The 21766-nt window shown below is 30.9% G+C and overlaps 4 protein-coding genes and 1 long non-coding RNA gene across 6 annotated transcripts; 3 read left to right on the top strand and 2 right to left on the bottom strand.

Moving 5' to 3' along the window:
* Positions 1-3358: 3358 nt before the first annotated feature.
* AT5G37940 (Zinc-binding dehydrogenase family protein) lies at positions 3359-5223 on the top strand. The gene is made up of 5 exons (NM_123153.4): positions 3359-3798; positions 3868-4048; positions 4134-4300; positions 4395-4477; positions 4677-5223. Exons 1-5 carry the CDS (start codon positions 3547-3549, stop codon positions 5053-5055), a joined length of 1062 nt encoding a protein of 353 aa, NP_198610.1. The 5' UTR covers positions 3359-3546; the 3' UTR covers positions 5056-5223.
* Positions 5224-9008: 3785 nt separating this feature from the next.
* AT5G05585 lies at positions 9009-9303 on the bottom strand. The gene has a single exon (NR_142852.1). It is a non-coding gene; the product is annotated as an other RNA (long non-coding RNA).
* Positions 9304-12117: 2814 nt separating this feature from the next.
* On the top strand, positions 12118-14320 carry AT5G37950 (UDP-Glycosyltransferase superfamily protein; the record flags this gene model as incomplete). 2 transcript variants are annotated; one of them, NM_123154.3, is made up of 2 exons in its annotated part: positions 12118-12737; positions 13206-14320. In NM_123154.3, the coding sequence occupies exons 1-2, from the start codon at positions 12329-12331 to the stop codon at positions 13850-13852; spliced, it is 1056 nt and encodes a 351-aa protein (NP_198611.1). In that variant the 5' UTR covers positions 12118-12328. The 2 variants fall into 2 exon arrangements, with proteins under 2 accessions (NP_198611.1, NP_001119327.1); NM_001125855.1 differs by having other exon boundaries at positions 12118-12719; positions 13206-13852.
* Positions 14321-17672: 3352 nt separating this feature from the next.
* Positions 17673-18071, top strand: AT5G37960 (GroES-like family protein; the record flags this gene model as incomplete). Its single annotated transcript, NM_123155.1, has 2 exons — positions 17673-17744; positions 17817-18071. 2 exons carry the CDS (start codon positions 17673-17675, stop codon positions 18069-18071), a joined length of 327 nt encoding a protein of 108 aa, NP_198612.1.
* A 1252-nt stretch (positions 18072-19323) lies between these two features.
* AT5G37970 (S-adenosyl-L-methionine-dependent methyltransferase superfamily protein) lies at positions 19324-20670 on the bottom strand (the record flags this gene model as incomplete). Its single annotated transcript, NM_123156.2, has 3 exons — positions 19324-19656; positions 19804-20481; positions 20593-20670. 3 exons carry the CDS (start codon positions 20668-20670, stop codon positions 19324-19326), a joined length of 1089 nt encoding a protein of 362 aa, NP_198613.2.
* Positions 20671-21766: the final 1096 nt, after the last annotated feature.

The following is a 21766-nucleotide window of genomic DNA, read 5'->3' on the forward strand; positions in this document are numbered from 1 at the left end:
GATTATTGAACCGGGTTTTGATACTTTGTGGTATGACAAAACTATGATTTTATGATTTTGATAGATAAAAGTGATTTTGAAGTTTGGTCATAAACGGATTATATGAATTGTAAATAAAGTTTAGTCATGCGTATAAAATAGCCTAATATCCACTATAAAAAGGAGAAATGACATATTATTATACTGTATTCACATGTTTTTTTTTGTTTTGGCAAATACTGTATTCACAATCACATGTTAAGTATTGATGTTTGGTACAATTATAAAAGTTTCTAATGTTTTCTGAAAATAATTTTAAAAATCAGTTTTCCATACACTTCTCCAAAATTTATAAAATTCTTTTATAAGTTCAGATTTTTATCAAAAAATGATAAATTAATAACAATTTGTAAAAATGGCGTGAAAATAATTTTGTACATTTATGGCTTTGCAGTTTTGCTTCTCCATTTTGAAACATACTTAAAAAAAAAAAAAAAAAAAAAAAAAAAAAAAAACGTAAGAAATAGTATAGTAGAAAAAAGATCTACATAAATTTCTATGCAAATAAAAACAAGAAAAAGTCAGATAGATTTCATATTAGTGTGGGGCTAATTCACACTCAAAAATTAGTTTAAGGAAGGAGGATTGCCACAATACTGTACATATATATTGTCCAAAGAATATTATTTCTTCTAATGTGGGATAATTCTAATATCTCCATCAAAATAAAACCGGTCCTGAAATTGTAAAGACTATCGGTTTAATTTTTTTTAGCACAATTCAATATTTTAGGGTTTTGTGCAGAGATGTCCTACACGGAGACCGAGATTAGTAAAAAGAATTTACAGTCAATACTCAATAGTTAATGGTATTGGTTTGTACTAGATTCGATATTTTGTGAATGAAAATCGAATATAAAAAAACTTTAACTTGCCAAATTTTGCAACTTTACTGTTTACTCAAAAAAAGTGCACATTAATACTACGAAATCTTAAATAATACGTAATATGACTCTTAAACGTATATAGTTAACGTTTTCACTGTCACATATATTAAATTTTTACGAATTTGATGGTAACGAAAAACAATTATATTTCGTATTATTTTTGATTTTGATGATCAATATACATTTTGGAAGTAAAGAGTAAAGTTAGAAAAAGTGACAAGTTAAATGTTTATTTTTTACAAAACCCAATATTTTAATTAAGAAAACAAGATATAAACGATGGTGGGAGGTTTAGTTTAAACACCTTACCTAACGATACCTTTACTTTGGAAAGGTTTCTAAGCGGGACATACCACTAGACTAATGAGAGTATGAGACTATGTACTGTACACAAATATTGAGCTGCAAAAATACAGTAATCTATTTTGAAACTGCAATACCAAATTTCCTTTACTTAGGTTTAGTAGTGCATGGCTCGACTTTGAAGAAAATACTTACAAAGGGTAAAATATAGCAGTACAAAACAATTGAAATACTTACTCGTCCATGTATGTTGCTTGATATTTTTATTATCTTTCCATTGTCGTTTTGTTATTATTATTGACATTGCAAAAAAACAGAAAACAAACTCATTCTAATCGTTGTCCAATCAGTATGTCATTGAAACAAACCAAAAATGAATTATTTTTTTATTTACCAATCTTTTTAAGTTAATCGTCACGAAAGAAGGAGATCAATTATTAAAGGAAAAAATATATATATATATATATAGAAGGAAGATCGATATCACGTGGTTACGTTAGGGGTGGACATGCGGGTATGTTGGTCGGGTTCGGATAAAACTCGATCGGGTATGGAATTTTTGGATATAAAAGTTTATGATTTAGGGTAAATCTAAATTAGCGGTTTATTTTTAGTTTAGTCCAATCATATTTGGGTATAGATTTCGAGGTCTTTTTTTCAGAACCGATACCCAAATTATTGGGTAAATACTCGGGTTTTTTGGTAAATACCGGGATTTTTAAATAAAAACTTTGGATTTCGAGTAAAATTTGGATATTCGAATAAGATTTTTGAGTATTTTCAAGTCTGAGTCGAATTCGGTTACAATTTTTTGAGTAGAAAAGTTTAAAGAAAAATTCTTTCAAATGCCTTTTCCATGATGCCCCTTTTCAACTCTACCCTTTTGTTTTATCCATTTTCATTTCTACCCTCTTTAAATTTTTAATGACCATTTTACCTCTATTTGAAAATAATTTTAGGTTAATAAAATGAAATATTAATATTTTCTCGCCAAAAAATTTCCCGCCAAAAATTTTTCGAAAAAAAATTTCCCGCCAAAATTTTTCGAAAAAATATTTTTCCCATCAAAAGTTTTTTTGGCAGGAAATAGATTTACAAGGGATTTTAAAAGGGTTTTAAAAGATTTACAAGGGATTTTAAAAGTGTTTTAAAATATTTACAAGAGATTTTAAAAGGGTTTTAAAATATTTACAAGGGATTTTAAAAGATTTACAAGAGATTTTAAAAGGGCTTTAAAAGATTTACAAATGATTTTAAAATATTTACAGGGATTTTAATGAGGTTTAAAAGATTTACAAAGGTTTTTTAAAGATTTTTAAAAGGTTTAAATTTGTTTTAAAACGGTTTTAAAATATTTACAAGGGATTTTAAAGGGCTTTAAAAGATTTACAAAAGTTTTTAAAATAGTTCAAAGGGTTTAAAAGTGTTTTAAAAGATTTGCAAGGAGGGGTTTAAAAGATTTCTAAGAGATTTTTAAAGAGTTTAAAAGAGTTTTAAAAGATATACAAGAGTTTTTACAAGATTTTTAAAGAATTTACAAGAAAACCCTTGAAAAACTCTTGTAAATCTTTTAAAACTCTTTTAAAATCCCTTGTAAATATTTTAAAACCCTTTTAAAATTTCTTATAAATCTTTTAAAACCCTTTTAAAATCTCTTGTAAATCTTTTAAAACCCTTTTAAAATCTCTTGTAACTCTTTTAAAACCCTTTTAAAATCCCTCGTAAATCTATTTCCAGCAAAAAAAAAATTTACAATGATTTTTAAAAGCATTTTTTTGGCTCAGAAAAAAATTGTTACGAAAAAAAAAATTGGCGGGAAACTTTTTTTTTTGGCCGGAAAATAGTTTGGCGGAAAATTTTTTTTTGGCGGAAAAAATAAAATTTGGCGGGAAAATTTCAGTTTTCAATTACATGTTCCTACTAGATGAGGGTGATTTGGTCATTCTGTTCAGGGGAAAGAGTATTTTTAAAAATGGACAAAATAAAAAGGTATTGTTGCAAAAGGGTAGTAAAAAAGGGGTAATTTTGCAAATCTCTAAATTCAAAATCCAATATGGTAAAATCTAAAATTTTGGATTCGATATCAAATCCAATTTTTCGGATACTCGGTTGCAGTTCTTTTTCCCAGCCCTAACGTAGCACGTGATTCCTCTGCTTTGGTATTTTACGTCACAAAGGTAAAAACGCAAGGAATAACCAAAAATGATATTTTCTGTTTCTTTTTTGTTTACCAATCTTTTCTAACGGTAACTAAAAGAAGCAGATTGATTATAAATAATCAACCTCATCTACACAAAAAAATATTGAATCGGAAAAAAATGGCGAACATCTGCATAGCGACGACGGCAACTAACAATCAGGTGATTCTCCGTGACTACGTGAGTGGATTCCCTAAACAATCCGACCTCTACATTGCCACAACCACCATTGACTTACGTGTACCTCCCGGATCCATGGCGGTTCTAGTCAAGAATCTCTACTTATCTTGCGATCCTCATAGCCGCACTCGCATGGGGAAGCCTGATCCCTCATCCCAGGCTTCCATGGCTCATGCTTTCACTATCGGCAAGGTAAAATATTCGAATCTCTAGTGAAAGTTTTTCAGTATGATTATTTTCATTGTGTTGTGTGTGTTGTAGCCAATCTCTGGGTTTGGAGTGGCTAAAGCAATAGATTCAGGGCACCCAAATTACAAAACAGGAGATTTACTTTGGGGAAGAGTTGGTTGGGAAGAGTATAGTGTTATTACTCCAACTCCTTCTTCACATTTCAAGATTCATCACACCGATGTTCCATTATCTTTCTACACTGGACTTCTTGGTATACACTTAGTAAATGAATCTTTTTTTTTGTTTTCATTACTATACTTAAAACTATGTGTTTTCCTATGTTTTGTTCTTATAAGGTATTCCGGGTCTCACTGCGTATGTTGGGTTTTACGAGATATGTTCTCCGAAGAAAGGAGAGACTGTATTTGTATCAGCTGCATCTGGCGCAGTAGGTCAACTTGTGGGACAGTTTGCGAAGATGGCGGGATGCTATGTCGTTGGAAGCGCTAGCAGTAAAGAGAAGGTCTCTATCACTTGTTTAAGAGTAATACAGTTCACATTTTGATTTAGGTTTTCTAGCAAGAGAGTGTGATATACATGTCCACTTGATTTTATAGGTTGATCTTCTCAAGACTAAGTTTGGGTATGATGACGCTTTCAATTATAAGGAAGAAAAGGATCTTAGTGCTGCCCTAAAGAGGTCAGTGAATAAATACATCTTTACATGTTTCAAGGGATGTGATTCAGTTGTGGGTTTGATTTTTGTATTAATCAATAATTAATATATATATATTGTTTGTAATTTTAAAATGAAATTATCTAGTTTATTCATTTCGACTGCAATAAGTTGGGTTTTGTAAGAAAATATGGTGTGGTTTTGGTGTTTGTGGATCGATCAGGTGTTTCCCAGAAGGAATAGACATATACTTTGAGAACGTGGGAGGCAAAATGTTAGACGCAGTGCTCCAAAACATGAGGACACATGGCCGAATCGCAGCGTGTGGAATGATTTCACAATACAATCTAAAGGAACCAGAAGGTTTACATAACACAGCCACCATTGTCCACAAACGCATCCGTGTTCAAGATTTTGCAGCTGTCGAATTTTTTGATAGATACTCCAAGTTTTTGGACTTCATACTTCCACACGTAAGAGAAGGGAAGATAACATATGTTGAGGATATAGCCCAAGGACTTGAGAATGGACCTTCTGCTTTGATCGGACTCTTCCACGGTAAGAACGTCGGGAAACAACTTGTCGAAGTTGCTCGCGAGTGAGATTAAAATTAACAAATGTTTTATTACCGTTTGGTTTTAGTTGTTGCTGGAAATAAGATCGGTTTGTACAAGCTGTGACAATGTTTTGTTTGTTGGTCAGAAATAAATGGACTTTGTTTGTCTGTAAAGCTTTGTTTCTGACATGAGATGAGCCGAGTTGAGCTAGATATCTCACTTTGACATATCTAGTTACAACCAATGTTGAACTAGATCCAAAACTAGCAATAAGGTCACGCTGATCCAATATATCTTGTAGCCCAAATTAAACAGCTTAAAATATTATAACTTTTGTTTCAAAATTCTTAAATTTTATTTTGTCAAACCAAATTTTGCATTTTCTAACATACATTTGAATCAAGATAAAAATATTGTATTTTATATAATGATATGGAAAATATCATTATCTATGCCTAGATGAATGCTAAATTAGTTCTTTCTCCTTCCTACTTTTGACATTTACTGTACATGTTAAAAAGACAATCTCATCCTTGTATCTCTCTTTCCTTCTCCTCTTTGAATTCTCATCTCTTTTCTTTTTCATTCTTTGTTTCTCCGACAAACCAATACCATAAATGACCTCCAATGAAAACCGGTCGATAGTGGCTGTTGCGACTTTGATTCCCTGAAGGTTGAGACCAAAAACATGATAATAGTTTCAATTCCAAGTGATCATTTCAAAACCTGACAGAATTGTGTTATGAGGAATTTGTTAGTTGGGGTTTAATAAGGTTTATTGAGCAAAAAGGCGAATTGGTATCGTTGGTGGCAACGACCATTGTCGAATTCTTCTGGGTTAGATTCGCAACAGCCACTATCGACCGGTTTTAATTAGCAACGCGTACAAACATGCTAACATATAAATTAACGTAATAACTAAATTATCATAGTAAATAAGTATGAAAACATATAAGTTACCGGTAAAAATTAAATTATCAGAGTAAATAAATAGGTTACTTTATAAGTTAGCTGATACCAGTATTTTAACACGATAAATTTGAACATACATTGTATAAATTACACGTTAATATATATATATATTATCCATTTATCAAATATTTTATCATGTTCATACAAATATTATTCGGATATTAGTAAACTTATCGCGATATTATATTATTTACGATATGTTATCGGCATATTAACGTATCAAAATGAACAGTATTATCCGTATAATAAGCATATTGTAGCTATGGCAATTTTGTAATTAATCCAAAAATAAAAGATATTTTTGGTTTATATTTTCTTTCTCTTTCATACTTACCTAATTTTTAAATTATCATGTATATAAATCTAATTTTTTTGGTCAATTGGGCATATAAATTAATATAGCCCATATGATATAATTTAAACCTTTATTCTGATCATAAAATCATTATCATGATTTTTAATTTTTTGTCGAAGATGTGATAGTTTAGATTTTACTACTAATTGTTTTTATAGTAAATTGTGTGCTAGACCTGTCCAAATCTAATGGAGGTTCAGTGTGAATTCAAAAGTTAATATCGTTCTTAAATTTTTAGTTGAAAATTCTAATGATATTCATTCTAGAAAAGTAGTATATAGATAATATGTTGGATTTAAGGTTATCAAAATAAATTATCTAACTCATCTCAACACATTATCTAATGGGTTTAGAATTAAATGATTTAGTGGATTGACCCAATTCATGGACTGAATTAAAGGATTTCGAGATTTCTTTTAAATTAGTTGAGTTAATTTATGAACTAATTGATGGGTTAAATGATTAAAGGTGAGTTAATTAATGGGTTAAATGATTAAATGTATTGAATCATTAAAATAATAAATTAACATTAAAACAACAACCATCATCATCATCACCACAACCATCACCATCACCATCACCTTTATCCATCATCCATCATCATCAATAGGCGGGATACGGATTCGTATCTTTTAGTGAAAAAACTTGCAGATTCTTATTTTTTGGGAAAAAATTGTGGATTCATAGTTTTTGGCGAGATAATTATGAGTTCACATTTTTGGCGGTAAAACTACTTATTTATGTTCTTTAAAAGGAAAATTAACGGGTTTACCTTTTTGGCAGAAAAATAATTACGGGTATCCGAATTTGGCAGAAGTATTACGAATTTGTGAAAACTACGGAATACGGATTTACTTTTTTTGGCAAAAACTATGGGTTTACTTTTTTAGCGGACAAACTCTTTGACCTATCTAAAAATGTTTGAATTAGGAACAAAGAAAGCTACAAAAAGTTTTCTATTATTTCAAAAATTTTAGACATCAACGATAGGTAAAAATTTATAAAATACGCAGAAGTGTACATTTTTTATTGAATCTAAACACACACACATGATACGATTTGTACATTATTATTATGATAACTACACAGCATAAATAATGACATAACTAGTTTTGTCATTATCTCCATTTTCATTTTCTTTTAAGCACGATCAAATAGTTCACGTACTTTATACACCTTTTGAAATTAATTGGGTACTTGTCGAGCTTCTTAGCTAGTGGATCGAATAGTTCATTGACCACACCGTCTCCAAAGTGTTTTTCAATAATCGTATTGAGAATGGCTCGAAACATGGAAGTGATGAAGTCGTTGGTTAATGGCATATAATCCATAGGATGACTTATCTCCTCCATTGTCTCGACCGTAAAGTTTTCATTTGGCTCAATGTTTGCCTTGAATTCACTAATGTGCAGAATATATCTGGGCAAACTGAACACTTCGATCTTGTCCTTTCTCGTTAATTATTCCCTACAAAAACAAGCAAATTTAACCAATAATTGTTCAGAGTTAGTTATTTAACATTTTAGAGAAGATTGAGCATTAGAGCACAAAATAAGAGCCATCTATCGCTACTTTCTGTACCAAAAGGTATATATATATATATATATATATATATATATATATATATATATATATATATATTAGCTTTGGCAAATGTGATATCAATAAAGCTTTAAATCACATCATATAGAAAAAGAAAGTTAGTTGGAAACGATCGAGGAATTGTGGATGTGGATGGGCGGACCATCACCACCGTACCGTTCATTGGAAACGATTGAGGAAAATCCATTGCTGATAATAAATTCTCAACAGTTGTATTTTTTGGTTTTTATACAAAAGAGATCTGACTATTTTTTCTAAGTTTACCCTTAGCTTGTATAAGAACATAACTTGCAATAAAATAACATGCGTTTTTTTTTTTTTTTTAACATGCGGTTATTGCTATCAAGCTTGTTAGGTTATGATTATAAGTTTTGATCAACGAAGACTATGTGACAAGAAGTTTAAATTTATTCTTAGAGCGACAAAAACGCTATAATGTATATATATGATCGTAAGACTTTTCCAAATATATATAAGCATTATATTGCAGATTAAATTTATTTCCGTAAGTTTGACCTATATTTATACAAGTTGAAGATAAACCGGAAAAAATAGTCATTTAATTTGGAAGGTTTTTGCAGAAGTTCTTCGAATATGATATCTCATTCTCGCCAAGTCCAAATAGTTAAACCTACTACTGTTATGACTTTTGGCGTTAAACAAATGTAACTTTCTTCGATGTAACATGAATTCAGAATCACGTGTTTTGTTCCCTACCATTTCCATAATTTTGTTTCCTACGTAAAAATGTTTAGCCAACTTAAAAAATAATAATAATCTTTGTCCCCGCAGATCACTTATAAGTTATAACTGATTCCAAATTCATGGTATGACTTTTGGCTTTTAGAGTTACGCTACTGTAATTAAGAATCACGTGTTTTGGTCCTACCATTCTATAATTTTGTTTCCTACGTACATAATATGTTTACTGTTTAGCCAATAATTTGTAAACATTTTTGTCCCCGCATATCAATTATATAGCTGATTCCAACCTATTTTTAAATCTATTTTTGGTATTTTTCATAAAGAGTTTGCTTTTTCTTACAACGATTGTTCCGGACTTTCTTACTTTTTTTGGACGGCAAGTATTGCTCCCAAAAATTGTGATAAATGTTTTCTCTAAATTTGCTCTAATTTATTTTACATTGGCATTTCTAACAATGATTTAATCCAAAAAAACAATTCTTGTAAAACAAAACGACGGTGTTTTGTACTATCATCCATGTGGCATCCTAGTCACTTTGTTGTTGCCGTTTTGAATTATTATCTGTATGACATGCTGATCACCTTGGTGATGACAGCCAAGAAATGAGACAGGACCAGTCAGTTATGTTACGTTTGTAACCTGGCTGGCCGAGACGTCTAAGAATCTGATGCCAAATCTGAATATTATAATCACAGTAAATCGAAAGATGATCGCGTGTCTCCGATTGCTGGTTGCAAAGGAAACAAGATATGCCTGTAGTAATACCCATGCGATTCTTTATTCTTCTATGTTCGTGGCTTATAAATTGAAAATAGAAACATTTATATCCATGTTACGTAAAATATCAAACTAAAAAAGTATGCTAATAAGTTATTTGGGGCTGATTTTTCAATTGGATGGTAATTACAATTGAAATAATGAAGTAGATGAATCAATTGGAGCATGACATGACCGCGCACATGGAATGATATTTTTTTTTTTGACATGACTGCGCACATGGAATGATATTTATACCTTTAGACCATCTCCATCCTTTCTCATGAAGGGATCTTCGCACAACAAAAATATAATATGTAATGATTGGACGTTTTTAAATTAAAGACATTATGTCTAAATGTTATGTTTTGGTGGAAACATATTGGAAAGAGATGTCTTTAAGTTAAAGACACTTCCATATTTAAATATTAACATTTTGTAATTATTATATTTTTAGTTTTGTTAAAGATATTTTTAAACCATCCACATTGTATATTTTATTTGGGTGTCTTCTCATATAAATATTATTAATAAAATATGAATAGTGTTTTAAAATGGAAGACTTATGTCTCAATGTGTCTCAAAATGTCTTCTTTGAGACATTTTAGGAAGGATATCTTTCATTTAAAGACATTATTCTCATTTTATTAATTAAATTTATGTGAGAAAACATTTAAACTAAATGTGCAATGGATGCTCTTATAGTTATACTCTTATTGTATACTAAAAAAATTCTCACACGATGTGTGGGTAAACTTAATATTGTAAATTATGTAAATATATTTATTTTGAAATTTTTTAATTAATAATATTTAAGATAAAAATATTTACCCACAAAAAATTAATAGAAATATTGTAACTAAGATATATCTATTGTAAACTAAGAATCTATTAGGTCTTGTGAATTATTATCTAAAATAAAAGAATATTTGTAATTAAATTTTTTCTAAAAAAAAGAAATTGTAACCCTTTGACTATTAGATATCTCAGTCGAGATTTTATATAAATTATAGATTTCATTATATATAGCATGTGTATAACTTGTAAAAATGTCATTGTTATAAACTTGGTCATTGGTGATCAGAATTAATACTTATATCTTTCTTTGATTCAATGTAAATTAAAATGTTACAATGTAACAACTTGAAAAAAAAAATTACACATGAATACATATCATTGTATAAAGCTCGACGCTCATTATAGGCTCTATACCACGCCATCCATGTCATTTCTATCGAACTGTAGTCTTGATTTAGTCTTTACTTGCTTCATTATAAAATAAGTAAGCCATTAAACATATGAAACATAATAAGCAAAATATGAATACTTTTGGTCTAAATTCATCAGTTGAATTACTTTTGGTCTTTTTGTGAAATCTATAAGAAAATAAGAATACTTTTGAAGACTAACATACATGCATACTACATAGAAACATCTCTCAGATCTAAACAACATCTACAAACTTCAAAACATTAAAAAGAAACAGAAATTGAAAGTAAAGAATACAATAATAGACCTTGTGTCTTATGATTTAGATCTTCTCAATCAATCATAATCACCTTTCACATGTCCACCTATAGCACTCACCAAATTTTATTTTATTTTGGCAAATATTCAGTTGACATGAGTTAAATATAGAACACAATAAAACATATATTTTAAATAAGAGGAAGAGAAAATTAAATATTTACCTTTTGGAGGACAACTACAGCATATACGTTTTGGTGAAGGCTAGAAAAATAATAGCGGCTCCTGCACTTCAGCTTGTTATTACCTTGACAGTTTGTTATTACCTTGAGATGATCTGATAACTAAACTCTAAACATGAATAATATATTACCTTTGCGATTGTTAATGTTTGTGTGAAGCCGTGATGGCATGAAAAATTGAATTATCTTTCATTAATATTTATTCTTGATTCCCTCATATTGTGTGTCATTAGCTAGGAAAAACGCCACTATTTATAACTTATATGAGTTAAGTAGTAGGGTTTAAAAGGATCATCATGACTTTTTCATTTAATCCATACGTTGTAGCTCTAATACTGACTTATGAAAACTATACGTTAGTAGATTAATTGGAGATTAGTGAAACTATATGTTACGAAAGTTACGTTGTGTATTTATTGTTTTTGACTATATTAAATATTTCTATTTGTATGCTTGATAGTAGTATGTTTCTGTGTCATTTTTGTGTTATCAATTTAATTTTGCCTAATCCCAACGTCAACTTGTTAATAAATGTGGGTACTCTTACGCCATCAAAAGCTTGCATAATTTCTAATCTTAATATATATTTTTTTCTCTTATCATGGTCATTAAATTTTACCAAATTTAATGAATTTATTTTATTTTATTGTTTAGTGAGAAGAAAATAATATAACTAATCTTGTTAATTGTAGATGTTAAATGGTTCAATAGAGTGAAAGTGAAGCACTATTTTTTAAATGGAAAAGGGTATTTCGCTATCTTTAGAAGTGTGTAAAACCTTATAAACATTCGGTAAATTTTTATAAATCTTATAATTTTATAAAATTATAAATCTTTTAGATTTAATGAGAAACGGTTTTTTAAATGAAAAACTAAAAGGACACACTGTCAAAATTTTAAGCTTTTTATAGTATTATATATATTTTGTATTTAAACTTGTTATGTATTAAATTGATTAAATGTTGAAATATTAGTGTATATATTAAATGTTATACTAATAAAGTTTTGTAGAAAACAAACATTTAAGTATTGATTATGCCACATATCGTAAAAGGAGAGTGCCAAATGTCATGGAAATGCTCTTATATTTCTAAATTGTTTTATTTTATTTTTTCTTTTGTGGCCGTGAGGACAAAGAAATCGGAAATGGAGGAAACATCGGAGAGAAGGAGAAGGGTAGTTTAGGTTCCAGTTCCAGCTCAAGGACACATATCTCCGATGATGCAACTTGGGAGAGCCCATTCTTTAAAGGGTTTCTCGATTACAGTTGCTCAGACTAAGTTCAATTACTTAAACCCTTCCAAAGACTTAGCTGATTTTCAGTTCATCACCATCCCAGAGAGCTTACCAGCCTCGGATCTGAAAACTCTTGGGCCAATTTGGTTTATTATTAAACTCAACAAAGAGTGTGAAATTAGCTTCAAGAAGTGTTTAGGTCAGTTTTTGCTGCAACAACAGGAAGAGATCGCATGTGTCATCTACGACGAGTTCATGTACTTTGCTGAAGCTGCAGCCAAAGAGTTTAACCTTCCCAAAGTTATTTTCAGTACCGAAAATGCGACGGCTTTTGCTTGTCGCTCTGCCATGTGCAAACTCTATGCAAAAGATGGTATAGCTCCCCTTACAGGTATCCATCTATATTCTTTATTTTCTTGCTTTAGAATTTAAATGATCAAATACAATATTTTTAAGAAAGGAGAAACTCTTTCTGATTTTTGGCATTTGTGTTTACAATTTGAAAATGTATTCTATTAAAAAGCTGATTTGTTTTGGTTTCTTCTCAAATGTGAAATTTTCTTACAAATGTTACAATTTTTAACCCTTTTCGTTTTAACGCAATGCCAAAAATATTGATATAAGAGGAAATTCCTTCATCGTGACTATGGTAGTATATGTTGATGATATGAATATTATCAAGATCCAAAAATATAAGCGTTTATTATTTATAAATATATTATTTAAAGTGGAGAAAATAATGTATTCATCTTTAAACACTTGAAATTTTAACATGTTGATGGAAGGAGAACGCATCAACTAAATTAAATGTTTGAAACAATTGTGGCCATAATTTGCTTTTAATATATTGGTTTTGCAGAAGGATGTGGGCGAGAAGAGGAGCTAGTGCCAGAGTTGCATCCCCTTAGATACAAAGACCTACCAACTTCAGCATTTGCACCAGTAGAAGCCTCAGTGGAAGTGTTTAAAAGTTCATGTGAGAAAGGGACAGCTTCCTCTATGATAATCAACACAGTGAGTTGTCTAGAGATTTCATCCTTGGAGTGGCTTCAACAAGAACTTAAGATTCCGATATATCCTATAGGCCCACTTTACATGGTTTCTTCAGCTCCTCCTACGAGTCTACTAGACGAGAATGAGAGTTGCATTGATTGGCTGAACAAACAAAAGCCAAGTTCTGTCATATACATAAGCTTGGGGAGCTTTACTTTGTTGGAAACTAAAGAAGTGTTGGAAATGGCTTCCGGGTTAGTTAGTAGTAACCAATACTTCTTGTGGGCGATCCGACCTGGATCCATACTTGGTTCTGAATTATCTAATGAAGAATTGTTTAGTATGATGGAAATACCGGACCGAGGCTACATTGTGAAATGGGCTACACAGAAACAAGTGCTTGCACATGCAGCGGTTGGAGCGTTTTGGAGTCATTGTGGATGGAACTCGACCCTAGAGAGTATTGGGGAAGGAATTCCGATTGTAGGCCTTTTACTACTGATCAAAAGGTGAATGCAAGGTACTTGGCAAATGTATGGAGAGTTGGGGTTCACGTGGAGGGTGAGCTCGAGAGAGCTGTGAAAAGGTTAATGGTGGATGAAGAAGGGGGAGAGATGAAGATAAGTGCTCTCAATTTGAAAGAGAAACTGAAAGCATCTGTTTTGCCTGGAGGTTCTTCATACAATTCACTAGATGACTTCATCAGGACTCTGTGAAACTATTTAGTACCTATGCTTTGGTTTGCAAATTAATGAAATCATGTACTGTTTTACGGTGTGAACTATATATATTCTTGGATCTCATCACCAGCGTCTCAAGCAACTACTCCGAAGTGTATAACAACGTACGCAACAATCTTCTTCATTTGGAAAGAAAGAAACAACAGTACAGTACCGGCTCCACAACAGCACCGCTACTTCTCACTGTTAATTGTTCAAGTAAATTGACAGATGCATAAGCGACAGAATCCTTGGCAGCATTCAAGAATCTTCTCTCCCTTTTGAGTAAGTGGTTATGGTTATTCTTTCTCTTCTTTCGATTAGCCTTTTTATTATTTTTTGGGCGTTTAGACACCATTTAGCTTCGCCAAGTAGTATATAAACATTCGTACTTTTTTGGTATATAAATTCACATATTATCAAAAAAAAAAAAAACCTAAAGACAAACAACGAAAAAATTTAATGAAAAAACACGTTAGTATTAGTTAAGAGTTTCTCAAGTGAGAGATTTTACTAAAGAAGAAAAACGAAAATTCTATCAACCGATCCAATTTAAACCCATGAACTATATTAATGAAAGTTCATCCACAGATAGAGAAAAGATACATCAATGAAATTAATTAATCCCTCATTTTATAATTTCATTTCAAGGAAGAAGAAGCATTTAGGGGTTTTTTAAGGACACGTGGGTTGTTTATTTTCATTTTTATTTTTGAATTTAGTTTTAACTTTTAAATCTGTATTTTTTCTTTGCCAAAAAACAAAAAATCTGTATTTAAGAGAATAAAAGACTACGGTGATACAAAAGGGAAGACTGTCTTAGGTTTGAAAAAGCCTTAATAATGTGTTCTTAAAATCTATTATTATAGGCTATTTTTCTTTATGTTGTTAAAATAAATTGGGGAATGGTTATGAAACATTGTCAAGAGATATTAAAACTTATTCTTTAAAGAAAATATACAATAGACATATTATTTGTTAAGTCTATAACTTTATGTTATTAAACAAAATAAATTATTTGTTAAGTTATAGACTTAACAAATAATATGTCTATTGTATATTTTCTTTTGACAATAAGTTTTAATATCTCTTGTATTTCTATCTCATTAAATATAAATTTTTATTTAAAACAATATTTATCAATTAATAATTTGTTGATAAAAGTTTCCTTCAATAGTTTTAAATTATTATAAGAAGAAAACTATGGTTAGTAATTTTAAAACATTTTTTATCTTTTTCATTATTTCCTTCAAAAATTCTTAAAATGTCCTGCGAATGATTTTTCACAGGAAGATGGTAGAATTAATTCCTACGATATTCCTACGAAACTTCTACGAAAATTAGTTTGTAGGAAACTATTGAAGTGTATAAATCAGTAACTTCTACGAAAACTTCTATTGGCGTCGATTTAAAAATCCCAAAATCGTATAGTGTATAAATCAGTAATTTCTAAAACTTAATATATATTGAAAACTCATCATTTAGTGGGCGATATAATTTGGAATATACTTATCATCCTTCATCGTTTATAGTTTTACACAACATAAAATTGTAAATGGAAAAATGTCAAAAAAATCACCAACTTTCAAATTTGGGACGATTTAATCTTGAACTTCACAAAAGACAAATAATTCGTAAAGTTTTTGTTGACTTTCTAGATAAATGACAAAGTTTTTGTTGACTTGCCATTTGAGTCATGTCGTTAAATAGGTTAACAATTTTTTTTACGATGTTAATGTTCCGTTTATCTGCTCTATTAAAACAAAACGACATCGTCTACTTCAACTTCCTTCTTCCGTTTTCTCTTCTTTCGATTTGATTTGGGCTGAGAAACATCGTTCGTCTCCTCGCCAGATGGGATTCGAATCGATTCCGCTTCTGTAGGATTTGAGATAATGAAATCAATTTGGTGATTTAGGGTTTAAATTTGTTTCAACAGACAAAACGACGTCATTTATCTCTACAATAAACGACATCGTTTTGTTCTAATAGAGCAGATAAACGGAACATTAACATCGTAAAAAAAATTGTTACAAGATTTTCTTTACAGATTTTTCTTTTCGGATTAAATCATGGCTAGAAATGCCAGATGTAAAATAAATTAGAGCAAATTTAGAGAAAAAAACATTTATCACAATTTTTGGGAGCAATACTTGCCGTCCAAAAAAAATGAAAAAGTCCGGAACAATCATTGTAAGAAAAAGTAAACTCTTTATTAAAAATACCAAAAATAGATTTAAAAATAGGTTGGAATGAGTTAGGAATCAGCTATATAATTGATATGCGGGGAGAAAGATGTTTAAAAATTATGTACGTAGGAAACAGAATTATAGAATGGTAGGACCAAAACACGTGATTCTTAATTATTTGGAATGCGTGGACAAAGATTTTTTTTTCTAAAGTTGGCTAAACATGTTTTCTAAAAAAAATTAATGTTCAATTATATTCAGAAAATATAAACGTTTATACAGAAGAATGTAAACTTTAATTATAATTTTTTGAAATCACTAAAGGCTTTAATCTATGGTATTGTTTTGATACAAACCACATTTGTATCTCTCCTGCATATTTCTCTTTGCCCATTTTCTTTGTTGTGTTTTCGGTTTCAAACGTTCCTGTCTATCATCCTTATGATCTTCTCCACTTCCGAAAGTTTGCTAAACATGCTTACGTAGGAAACAAAATTATGGAAATGGTAGGGCCAAAACACGTGATTCTGAATTCATTTTACATCGAAGAAAGTTACAATTGTTTAACGCCAATTGTTACAATTGTTTAACGCCAAAAGCCAAAAGTCACAAAAGTCATAAAAGAAAGAAACTCTTTAACAAAATGAGTTTGTAAGATACAGAACCATTTGTTTGTTTATAAACTACTTATTCCAAGAATATAAATAGATTTCTTTTATCGAAAAGACAACTTTCAAGCTAAATTTCGAGAGATTGGAGGAAGGGAATATTATTTCCTAGAAGTAGTATATTATCTATATATAATACCAAATATGTAACTACGCTCCCATTAGAAGATTCTTTTTCATTTCTAATGAAATCAAATTCTTTGTTTGCCTCATTAAAACGAAGATTTTAATACCGAGATTAGGCCCGGCTCAAAGCTAAAGCTCATGAAGCTAGTGTTTTAGACATCACAAATATATAGTAAAAGTTGAGGGCATGATTCCCAATTTAACTTGTGGCATAGTGGTATAACTGTACTAAAACGTCCACGAGATAACTGGTTCGAGTTCCTTCTTTTTGGATTTTTTATTTAAGTTTTGTTTGTTAGTGGACTTAAATTTTTTTTTTGTTTAGGTATGAAAATTGTTTGGACCGGCTCTAACCGAGATAATTATTTTAAACTATAAATGGAATTATGAAGCTTGTATACCTTCCTATCCGCTTCAACTTAAAAAATCGCATATAATTTATGCAAAAAAATTGGTTGAATAAATTTAACATTCATTCCATTAAAAAAATGTTCGTTTTGTAAGAAACATTCAGTTTGGTTTGGTTTTGGTGTTTGTGGATCAATCAGGTGTTTCCCAGAAGTAATAGACATATACTTTGAGAACGTGGGAGGAAAAATGTTAGACGCAGTGCTCGAAAACATGAAGACACATGGGGGCGAATCGCAGCATCTGGAATGATCTCACAGTTTCCAGTAAAAGGAAAGGCTCGCAGAGCAGAAGAGTATATTATCAAATTGGATGAGTTGAACGGATACACAAAAGAATTGGGACCACAATATCATATAATCTAAAGGAACTAGAAGGTGCACATAAATTAGCCACCATTATTTACAAACGGATAGAGTTCAAGATTTTACAGCTGTCGAATGCTTTGACAAATACTCTCAAGTCTTTGTATTTTGTGCTTCCATATGTAAGAGAAGGAAAGATAACATATGTTGAGGATATAGCCCAAGGACTTGAGAATGGACCTTCTGCTTTGATCGGACTCTTCCATGGTAAGAATGTCGGGAACAACTTGTTGAAGTTGCTCGCGAGTGAGATTTAAATTAATAAATGTTTTATTACCGTTTGTTTTAGTTGTTGCTGGAAATTAGATCGGTTTGTACAAGCTGTGACAATGCTATGTTTGTAGGTCAGAAATAATTGTACTTTGTTTGTCCTATATAAGCTTTGCTTCTGACATGAGCTGAGCAGAGTTGTGCGAGATATCACACTTTGACATCTCTAATGATAACCAACTTTGTTGAACTAGACTAAATCTAGCAAGATAGTCACGCTGCTGATCCAAATCGGCTTAAAATTTCGCAACTTGTCTTTTCATATTCTCAAATTTTATGTTTGTCAAACAAATTTTTGAATGTGCTAACATACTTTTGAACAAAAATAACAATGATATATTCATATTATGAAATAATTTAAAACTTTATATTCGTTTCCATACAAAATAATATCACTAGAATTTGATCATAAAAATCATTATCAGAACTTTAATATTTCGTTTATGATGTGATATTTTATATTTTACTAATAATGTATTTTTGAATAAATATGATATGGACGTTCAATGTGAATTCAAAAGTTACTGTCTGTCATTCTAAAATTTTATTTGAAAATGGTAACGATATACATTCCAGAAAATAGTATATATACATAACTAGTGATATGTAACATATCCATCATATGTTTTTTCAAAATACTAGTTAAATTTTAAATGTGTTTAATCATAATTAGTTTTTTTATTACTACAACTCTATTGATGCATTATACTTATTAAAAAAAATAGAGAAAATAACTTTTGGACAACAATTAAAAAACATAAGCAAAATAAAATAAAATAAAAAATAAATGTTAGGTTTAAATTTGATATTTAAAAAATGTGATTATTGAATACAAACCTTTAAAATAAAAAAGCAAATACAACAATACAAAATACTCCAAAAAATCAACAATTAAGTTGGTGCATTATGCCATGTACTTGAGATAAAAGACGAAAAAGTTTTATAAAATTGAGGAAGTGAAGTCTTGAACACAGATTACGGATTACTCAGATGCGATTAATATGAGAGTGGCTCTAAGCCACTGCTGTGTTTTGTTTTGTGCAAGTCATATTGATGTAATTATCCAAACCAAAGAGATACACACAAGTGTACATTTTTTTAATTGAATCTAAACACAATTCACAGACACACACAGACACACACACACACACATACACATGACATGATTTTTACATTATTATTGTCATAAACTACACAACATAAATGATATCATCACTAGTTTTGTCATTATCTCGCTTTTCACTTTCTCTTAAGCACGATAAAATAGTTCACATACTTTTTACACCTTTTGAAATCAATTGGGTACTTGTCGAGCCTTTTAGCAAGTCGACTGAATAGCTCGTTGACCACACCTTCTCCAAAGTGTTCTTCGATAATTGTATTGAGAATGGCTCGAAACATGGAAGTGATGAAGTCGTTGGTTAATGGCATATAATCCATAGGATGACTTATCTCCTCCATTGTCTCGACATTAAAGTTTTCATTTTGTTCAATGTTTGCCTTGAATTCACTAATATGCGGAATGTATGTGGGTAAACTGAACAGTTCGATCTTTTCCTTGCTTGTTATTCCCTACAAAAAATAAACAAGCAAAATCACACCAATAAGTATGAAAAAATTTAACATTTAAGAGAAGATTAAGCATTAGAGCACACGATAAGAGCCATGTTTCGAAAACTTAGAATATAAGAATAAGTGTTTGAAAATAATATTTCTTACCAATTTAGCCAGATCCATAAGACAATCTCCAATCATATCGATCACAACACCTTGCCATGTCAAAGCCTTTGGGATACCATCGGGCAAGCATTGTCCTGAAAGGATCATCAATCCGCCCGAGACAAGCTCTTCCGCCCTTGCCTCAAGAAATCCTCCAAAATCTTTTCTGAACTGGATCTTGTAAGCCTTGGTCACTTCATCTACTAAATTATTACATTGAATATAGCTTTTATTCAATGCCGGAGATTTCTTGTCACAAACATGTTGGGGAACATTAGAAAGCCAGTGGAGTGTATAGGAAGTGTGACCTATATGGAGGCTATTTTTTGGTAATACTCTACCATGGAAGGAGCCTGGAACTCCCACGGAAAAATATTCTTTCCGGGAAAAGAACGGTTGGGTTCGAAAAAGTGTGTTAAAATCATTGTTTGGTTGATCATTGAAGCATACTTGGAACTCAAGAGGAGCACCAATATAGGTTTTGTTTTCTTTTAGGCGTTTTTGTTTCACTGTATCAATGATATTTTGGACAACATCAAACGTGTTAGGTCCAATGGAACAACCAAAATCCACAATTCTCAAGATATTTTCTTCAGAGTTACGGTTGAGGAATTCAAGATCGAGTTTTTCTAAGATCGCTTCGCTTGTCCTTTCTTTAACGCCATCGATCGCCACTTTCTGTATCACAAGTAATATATATTATATATCTTAGCTAATGTGATCTCATTATTGCTTTAAATCACATCATATATAGTAAAAGAAACTTAGTATATGATCGTTGTAACATACTTGATAGGAAGAATTGTGGATGTAACTGTGCGGACCATCACCACCGTTCATTGGAAACGATTGAGGAAATGTTGGCATCTCTCTAGGTCTTTCAACTACGTCCACAAATTTCATCTCTCCGTATGTTGGTCGTCTTAATTTAGATAAAGTAACACGTAACACATTATAAATATGCATGCTATACGAAAAATAAACTGAGACTAAAACTAAAAGTACAAATCAAGAAAATCACCTTATCGTAGTACGATCACCCTGAAAACCCACAATGCTGACAACTGGTGAAGCTATAGCAATAGCTGATGCATGACCCCAAAAGGCACTCAACATAGTTTAGTTGCTTAGAAGAGAGGAAGAAGTTTGTATTTTCTTACGAAGAGATAATTATTTTTGGGTTTCATGAATTGGGAGAAGAACTTTATAAGGACAAAAAGAGAGAGGAGTGCATGTGGGGATAACAAATGGGGCCAAACTTAATAACCAACATTAAATTTTGTAGTTTATGTTTTCTCGATTAAATAAAACATATGGAGACATGCATTCTATGACATGAGACCATCCTTATTGCAAGTCTCTTACTACAAATCTTAGGTGTAATTAATCATAATAATATGTGAATAGTTTAGAAGTGTTTCTTAGATAAGAGATAAAAGTAGGTATAAGAGCTTCAAACCATTACAAAAACTCTTAGCTATAATTTTTTTCAATAAAACAATTCATCAAAATAGTTAAAAGACAAAATTAAGTCTACCATTAAGGTTGCTCTGATCAAGCTTGTAGTGTTAATTTTTGGTGGGAACTAGTGTTAATATATTTTACTTGTATTATATTTTTAATTCAGAAACTGTTTGGGTTACATAATCTTAGAATGGTGGGCTAGTGTTCGGGTTATCGTCGATATTGGAGTTAATATCGTCCGTAAGACTAGGTAACTGGCTTCAACTATGTGTACATTACGAGAATAACCCAACATTTTGAAGACTGCTCTCAGAAACAAACACCACGACTGTTTTGAATTTGATATGGCGTCTGGTTTCGGTTGGGGACTCACTTAGGGTTCAATGGGTTTGGAAAAAATTGCTTTGAAATCGATCACTGTGGTCAATCCGCGGTAATACCAGTTCATGATCGTGGATGTGGAGGAAAAAGATCTCCCACTCTGGAAAAGGAAAACAGC

Source organism: Arabidopsis thaliana, chromosome 5 (assembly GCF_000001735.4).
Source record: "Arabidopsis thaliana chromosome 5, partial sequence".
Taxonomy (NCBI): domain Eukaryota; kingdom Viridiplantae; phylum Streptophyta; class Magnoliopsida; order Brassicales; family Brassicaceae; genus Arabidopsis; species Arabidopsis thaliana.

Excerpts from the sequence above, each read along its gene's own strand:
- AT5G37940 (NM_123153.4), top strand. The coding sequence starts at position 3,547 with ATGGCGAACATCTGCATAGCGACGACGGCAACTAACAATCAGGTGATT. Across the intron at positions 3,799-3,867 it reads ATGCTTTCACTATCGGCAAG|CCAATCTCTGGGTTTGGAGT; the intron begins GTAAAATATTCG and ends TGTGTGTTGTAG. Across the intron at positions 4,049-4,133 it reads TTTCTACACTGGACTTCTTG|GTATTCCGGGTCTCACTGCG; the intron begins GTATACACTTAG and ends TGTTCTTATAAG.